Source organism: Chelonoidis abingdonii, chromosome 21, assembly GCF_003597395.2.
Source record: "Chelonoidis abingdonii isolate Lonesome George chromosome 21, CheloAbing_2.0, whole genome shotgun sequence".
Classification (NCBI taxonomy): Eukaryota; Metazoa; Chordata; order Testudines; family Testudinidae; genus Chelonoidis; species Chelonoidis abingdonii.
Genome location: NC_133789.1, coordinates 1,558,203 through 1,565,374, shown reverse-complemented (window position 1 = coordinate 1,565,374; position 7,172 = coordinate 1,558,203). Strand labels below are relative to the sequence as shown.

At 65.7% G+C, this 7,172-nt stretch overlaps 1 protein-coding gene across 1 annotated transcript; it reads right to left on the bottom strand.

The window, feature by feature from the left end:
• Positions 1-1,006: 1,006 nt before the first annotated feature.
• On the bottom strand, positions 1,007-7,067 carry GHDC (GH3 domain containing). Its single transcript, XM_075059768.1, has 8 exons — positions 6,794-7,067; positions 6,533-6,669; positions 5,291-5,864; positions 4,899-5,088; positions 4,603-4,674; positions 4,221-4,354; positions 3,596-3,684; positions 1,007-2,680 (listed from the first exon to the last, which is right to left on the bottom strand). The coding sequence occupies exons 1-8, from the start codon at positions 7,026-7,028 to the stop codon at positions 2,480-2,482; spliced, it is 1,632 nt and encodes a 543-aa protein (XP_074915869.1). The 5' UTR covers positions 7,029-7,067; the 3' UTR covers positions 1,007-2,479.
• Between the last annotated feature and the right edge of the window lie 105 nt (positions 7,068-7,172).

The following is a 7,172-nucleotide window of genomic DNA, read 5'->3' as shown; positions in this document are numbered from 1 at the left end:
GCACTAGCCACGGCCACTCAGACAAACAGACGTTCCCATTCGATAGCAGATGAATAACCCAGCTTCCACGCTGGCACTTGAGCAGGCAGCAGCTAGGAAAAGAAAATGAGGCGAGCAGCATACGGGCTCCAGCTTAGAGAACGCAGAGGTGGGCCCCAGGGCAGGCATCGCCGCGGGATGATCCCCAGCACAGGGCATCGGGACAAGGACAGGCTGGGGCACAGCTCCGTGTGCCGGAGGCAAGGCTGGGTCCAGCAGGGCGACCAGACAAGAAGTGTGAAAAATCAGGAGAGGGGTGGGGGGTAATAGGAGCCTGTTCTCTGCACGCAGCAGGCCCTGACGGGTGCTGTACGGACCATTCCTCCAGCTGCCCCCCAGAATCCAGCCAGGGGGCTTTCACCAGCCACATGCACCATGCGCTTTGCAAAGCAGAAGCCGCTGGAGCGAGGCCAGGCAGGCCGGCTCCCAGCAGAGCTCCAGGCCCCTCCCCCTGCCCCAGCCCACGGACATTTTTTCTCCACTTTCAACCAGAATGTTGGTTGAAACTTTTTGCCCAGCCTGGACGGGGCTGGGGGCAAGCCTGGACAAGGGCCTTTTGCCATCATATTTTCTATGGCTGATGAGCAATTTCAGTCCCACGCTGAGGGCTGCTTTTTGTGTCTTCCTAAGGCAAGACCTCCTGCCAGGGCCTTTGCTTTCCCTGACCCCAGGCCCAGCTGTCTGCCCAGCAGGCCTCCTACGCATCACAGCTCAGTTGCCTTCAGAATAAAACCTTAACAAGCTGTTGGGAAGAGCTGGCTCCTGTGCCCGCTGTGCTTGGATCTCGAAGGCAGCCAGACGATCTCAGGGCCCCCTCGCCAGATGCCGAATTGGTGAAATAGTCATGGGGCGGCTGCCTCCAAAACAAATACAAAGGGAAACTCTTTAATCAAGCCTAGAGTCGGCCTTCAAGCTAGAAATCTCGTAATGGGGATTAAAGCCCCAATCACAGTGCACGGCCCAGTGGTTGTGTTCAGAGATAATCCATCTTTATTTTGCGTTTTGAAACATTAAAAGCAGCCCCTCCACCCCCCAGCTCATTGTTTCATAAACCGGAGGGCACGTGCTGCAGAGCAGCTTACGGGCTGCCGGAAATCTCAGCTTCCCAAGCGCCAGCCCCAGCCCCTGCCCCTGCCTTGCAGGGCCACACAAGCGCAGGATTTGCTGTTCGTGAGCAGATCTGACACTGCATGACCCAGGTGCTGGAACACCATAGCTGGGAGTTTCAAGCCAGGGGCCAGGTTAGTAAGCACCAGGTGCGACATCCATACCTGCCCTGCAGCTCCCACCAGGCCCAGCTCAGCTCCATGGAGCAGAGCAATTTGGTTCCTAGCCCTACAAACCAAGGGCTTGTGAGCGCTGTGCAAGCCCCAGGATCCAGGGGTGGTTCCCCCTAGAAGATCAGAGATTGCCCCATGTCTTTGGCCTCCCTTCTTCAGCTGCCACCTTCCACCCCAGAGGTGGCTGCATTCCAGGGGTGCTGCAGAGGCAGAGTCTAGGGCAAAAGGCACAAGCAAAACGCCTGGAGATAAATGCCTCAGGGAGGATTAGAGTCACGAAGCCAAGGGAGAGGAGAAATTCCAGCCAGGGGGGCAGCTCCCTCTGCAGCCAGCCAGCCCTCATGCTGCAAGGGAGGAGGCGCAGGAGCAAGCTCCGCTGATGGAGGAAGTAGGGTGCAATGGTCAGAGCCTTATCCGGGGTTCGATTCCTGGCTCTACCCCACAGCCCCCAAGCTGTCCCATGGGGAGACCAGCCCTGCGCTGTGGGGATGGGGGAGGGGCTTCCCTTTAGCGATCAGCCCTGATCTCACCAGCCGCCTCATCCTCTTCAACCCCCTGCCCCAGGCAAATCTCGTTCCCCACCTGGGCACCAGCCCTGCTTCTCCCCATGCCAGGGGCTGGGTCTCCAACCAGCCAGCACCTGGCGCCAGGCTGGCAGGTGAACTTGAGGCTGGCACCATCTGGTGGACAAGCAGCTCCCGACAGGGCCATGCTTGGCGCAGCTTTGCCAGCAGGTCTGGCCCCGAACGCAGGGAGCCAGCAGGCCTCAGGGGCAGGATCAGGCAACTTCTCCACTCTGCCCCGTGCCCTTGGGCTGCAGGTGGGGGCCTGCTGCTCCCCTCAGCAGGCTCTGTGACGGGGAGGCCACATAGGATGCAGCTCACCAACATGGCACCCCAGCCTGTGGTAGCATCATGAAACGTTGTGCATGCCTCCCACCAGCTCTGTGCGCAGCCTCTGCCCAACAGGGAGCCACCCCCACCCTAGCCACGGGACCTCCCCAGCGAGCAGCAGCACAAGCACAGAGCCCGAGCGAGGGCACGCTGGGCCTCCCTCCTGCCCCACAGCCCCACACCAGGGACCCCCCTGCGAGCAGCAGCACAAGCACAGAGCCCGAGCGAGGGCACGCTGGGCCAACGGCACCAGAGGGCTGGACGGCCTCACGAGATGACTCTGCTCTGGATGAAGTGCAGCAGGCGCTTTTCCCTCAGGACTCTGGCCATGGGGCCCGGGGAGCCTGCAGCATCCCGTAGCTCCCTGAAGGCCCCGGCCGCCACCAGGTGCAGCCGCACCGGCCCAATGCTGCCCTTTAAGCGGAAGGTTTTGTAGACAGGAAAATCCTCCTGGAGACACTGATCCAGCTGCAGGAAGAGGGAGGGGTGGAGCCTCAACGGGGGCCACACGCAGGCTGACTTCAGGCCCCGGGAGCCGAGGTTCGCGTCAGACCCTCCACCTCACACTTGCCCCAAAGCTCCTTCTACCCCCACAGGTCGCCAGCCTGGCCCAGCTGGGCCTGGCAAGCCCAGGCGCCTCTGTCCATAGTAGCCAGTCCCAGCTGCGGCAGGGGAAAGGTGTCAGATACCCTGCAGTGCCGGAACAACCTGCCCTGAGTGCTGTTAGCAGGAGGGGCTCTCCCACATCCATGTTTTCACCTCTCATTTGCATCTGGAGGGTCTCATTACCCCTGGCAACATCCAGGTCCCTTTGGAATCCTGCTCTGCTCCAGCCTCAGTCAGACCTTGTGGCGTGAAGTTCCACTGGCCGAGCGTCTGGCTCTTCTGCTGTACCGAGTGCCCCCCTGTGTCGTGAGGGTGACGGTGCCGCTCTCTGCCCCAGACATTGCTGTGTGCACCCCCTCCCGAAGATGGGGCACCCTGCAGGGCACAGCCCAGGAGCTGAGGCCCTGTCCCTGGGCTCAGCAGCGCAGCTGGAGCCGCTCCATGTCCATGTCCGGCTCTGCAGCCAGCCAACCTGGGCACCTGATCAGAGTGCTGCCACCTAGTGGCCAAACCTAGCCATGGCAGCACAGACCTCCCTGGGGGAAAACCCCAGGCCAGGTGGGGGCATCTGTGCGGTGCTTTTGGGGCCAGAGCCCCATGCTGGGAGCAGTCCCGAGCCGGCAGGATTCCTCCCTCCTGCAGACTGGAGGGGGAAGGGCTCCACCTCCCAAAGCCTTCCAGGGGCAGGGGCAGGGGCAGGAAGACACCGACCTGCCCATGGCACCAACTGCCCCCGCCCAGCCCTGCCCTGTGCCACTGCTTTCCCATGCCGCTCACCTTATAGCGCTGTGCCTCCGACAGATCACGCAGGCCCCGCAGCTCCACGAACACCTGGTAATGGGGAGCGCAGACCCCGGAGGAGGCACCTGGGGGGCAGCACGGACTCACATTAACCCACCCAGCTGGAAGGGCAGGAGAGACATCCTACGCTGGGAGCTGAGGCTGGAAAAACCCTGTGGTGGGGCAGGGACCCAGACTGGCCGGGGGCAGCACCCTTGCTCCAGATATGCACAGAGCCGTTCCCAGGAGGTGTCGTCTTGTCATCAAGCAGCTCCCTCCTCTCAGTGGAGCAGCAGGATCTGGACGGCTTGTGGGGATCCAGTGGGTTTCACCCAGGCTAGCCGGGCCACTCCACACCACCAGGGCTAGTGCCAGCCACAGCCCCGGGCAGCTCGGCCCCCTCCTTCCCAGTCGTCTCACCAGGCACAGCTGAGCCAGGCTGGGGGCACGGCCCTGAGCACAGTCAGGGTCTGAAAGGAGCCGCAGCCCCAGAGGCGGAGCCAGTGGGACAGAGAGGGGCCAGGCCATCTCAAGCCAGGAGTCCTAGGACGCGTACAGGGCCCTTGGCCAGGACTGGCCCGGCCTTGCCAGCATGGGGCTGGGTCCCGGGAGCGACACTTACCCAGAAGGCTGCTCTCTGCGCAGACATAGTCAACCAGCCGGGCTCCTGGCCACATGGCCACAGCGTGGCACAGGCTCCGGTAGAAGCGCTCCTCAGGGACGCCTTCCCCACGCACGCTCAGGGTCTGGCTCAGCCTGGGGAGCCAAGGGCAGGGAGTGAGTGTGGGAATCGGGTGCCTCCACCTCTGACAGCAGGGGGCAGTGCCATGGCCTCAGACTCTGGCCAGAACCGCCCCACCCTCACAGCACCGGGGAGGGGAGCCCCATCCCTCCCCCCAAACCGCCCTGCAGGGGCAGCTCCCATCTGGTCCCCAGTGTTCCCCAGGCAGCAGCCGCGTGAGCGGGGAGCTGGCAAGGTGTGTGGAGGGCCTGACTCTCCCCACCTGCGCACAGGCCGCACCACGGGGCACTGGTTGTGGAATTCAGCCACCTTCACCACCTCCCTGACGCGGCACCTAACAGACAAAGGGGGAGAGACAACATGAGCCACGGCCATATCCCCCCGCAACCGGCCCCATTCCATCGCGGCCTCCTACGGACAGAAGGAGCAGATGGCATGGGGCATACTGGGGTGTGGGGCATACCGGGGTGGCAGGGGGCACGGGGCATGTGGGGGGGGTGGAGCATAAGGGACTGGTATGGGACACAGGGCATATGGGGGTGGCAGGAAAGGTGGCACCTGGACAATCCAGCCTGGTTCGTCAGCACCAGCTCGTACTCCTGGCCCTCCTGCACGTCCGCCAGCAGCACAGTCTCCGGGGGCCCCTCAGCGCCCGGCCCTGCCGGCAGGAACTCGCAGAAAGCCCAGCCTGGGCACAGCAGGTAGCGGGAGTCGGGCTGCTCCGGCCACAGGTTCACCCCGAGCAGAGCTGGTGGGGGACAGCGTGGGTCAGCAGGGAGAGCACACGGCACCCAGCCCCTGCAGACAGACCCATAGCAGCCCCCTTGCGCAGCGTACAGCTGCTGCTGCCTCAGGGGTGGGGCGCTGGGGCTCACCGCACCCCTCCCCCCGGGCTCTGCCTGCACACGGCACTGACCTGACCCTGGCTGGCTCAGCCGATGCCCCTTTACCTCCTGCGGCGCTGTAGAAGGGGCAGTAGAAGGGGAGGCCCTGGCACTCCAACTCCCGCAGGGCCTCCCCATAGAGCTGCTCACTGCTGGGCTCTGCCACCACCACCACCTGGAGCCGCGGCCACAGGCGCCGGGCGATGCCGTCCCAGCCCCTGGCGCACTCTGCCCTCAGCTCCGCCGCCCGCACTGCGTCCGGAGCCAGCAGCTGCTCCAGCCGGCGCCGGGTCCCCTCAGGCAGCTGCAGGTGGGGACTTAGCCTCCCCGAGGCCAGGTCCTGCGCCAGGCCCTCCCAGTCAGCACGCAGCACAGCCAGGGCATCGTACAGCTCCGAGACCAGCCCGGCCTCCAGTACCCGCAGCACCCGCTCCCGCAGGGCAAACAGTAGCTGCACGTACAGGGCCGCAGCGTGCGATGGCACCGTGCCTGCCTCCTCCGGAGCGCAGTACAGGGTGGGCAGCGCCCAGGCTGCGGCAGGCAGGGAGCAGCCCCTGGCCCAGGAGAAGCGGGCAGTCCCCCGCGGGCTCAGGGCCTCCGGGAAGACTCTGCTCAGGACGTCCAGGTACAACACAGGCCCCTGGGTGGGGACAGAGCGAGATAGAGACAGAGCCAAGGCAGCCAGTCACAGTCATTGTATCCCCCCACCCCCAGGTACCAGCCTAGGACACCTCCCTCCCCACCCCCGGGGGCAGGGGGGACAGCCTGTGAAATCTCCCCCCACCTGCCTGGGGGAACAACCCAGCCTAGGACACCTCCCTCCCCACCCCCAGGGGAACAGCCCGTGAAATCCCTCCCCCCACCTGCCTGGGGGGAACAGCCCAGCCCAGGAAACCTCCCTCCCCACCCCCAGGGGAACAGCCTGTGAAACCCCCTCCAACCCCCCCGCCTGCCTGGGGGGGAACAGCCCAGCCCAGGACACCTCCCTCCCCACCCCCCGGGGGGTGGGGGGACAGCCTGTGAAATCCCTCCCCCCACCTGCCTGGGGGGAACAGCCCAGCCCAGGACACCTCCCTCCCCACCCCGGGGGAACAGCCTGTGAAATCCCCCCCCTCGCCTGCCCAGGGGAACAGCCCAGCCTAGGGCACCTCCCTCCCCTGTAGCTTTCTCCCACTCAGCTCTCCCTCCCCCAGCCCCCTCTGGCTCAGCCCCAGGTTGGTGCAGCAGGGCTGCGTGCACATGGGTGGGGGACCCAGAGGGAAAGGGGGAGCCCTGGTCTGCAGGACCTGCCCAGCTGCCCCCACATACCTGCAGGGGGGAGTCCGCGGTGCAGCTGCTCCGAAGCAGAGCCCAGGGCCCCGTCGGCAGTGCCAGGTGGGCAGGGGTCTTGCCCCCGTTGGAGCCGCGCTCTGCCAAGGGGCAACGCGCCCGGAACACGGCCGAGCCTGCGGGGAGAACACGCCGGGGTCAGGCCCAGCCCCCCACGCCGGGCTCTGGGCTGCCCAGAAGGGGCTGGGGGCCCAGGGGCTGGCACCCTCGCCCAGCGCCGGGCACCGCCGGGCCCAGTACCTGGCTCCGCGGTCCTGGCTGCCCCCAGCAGCCGCAGCAGGAGGCGCTCCTGGCTCTGCCGCACGTCCTGGGACTCCTGCTCCAGGTGCCAGCGCTGCCAGCCCGCGGCCCAGCCCAGCACCCGCAGCGCCAGCCAGTGCCGGAGAATGAGCCACCAGGATCCTGTGCCCCCCGGGCGGCAGTGCCAGGCCCAGAGCAGCAGGGCCAGTGCCACAGCCAGCCCGGCCAGCAGCATCGCGGCACTGTGGGGAGGGGGGGCGGTGTCAGCACAGAGAGACACGGACCCCCAGTGCCCCCACAACCCCCCCGGGCCCCTCCCACCGCAATGGCCCCAGTGCCCCCACAACCCCCTGCAGACCCCCCACATCTCAATGGCCCC

Bases quoted from the DNA above. Each gene is read 5' to 3' on its own strand.
- GHDC (XM_075059768.1), bottom strand. From the start codon at position 7,028: ATGCTGCTGGCCGGGCTGGCTGTGGCACTGGCCCTGCTGCTCTGGGCC. The intron at 6,670-6,793 runs GTACTGGGCCCG...TTCTCCCCGCAG, and splicing joins AGCCAGGACCGCGGAGCCAG to GCTCGGCCGTGTTCCGGGCG. The intron at 5,865-6,532 runs GTATGTGGGGGC...GTCCCCACCCAG, and splicing joins CCGCGGACTCCCCCCTGCAG to GGGCCTGTGTTGTACCTGGA.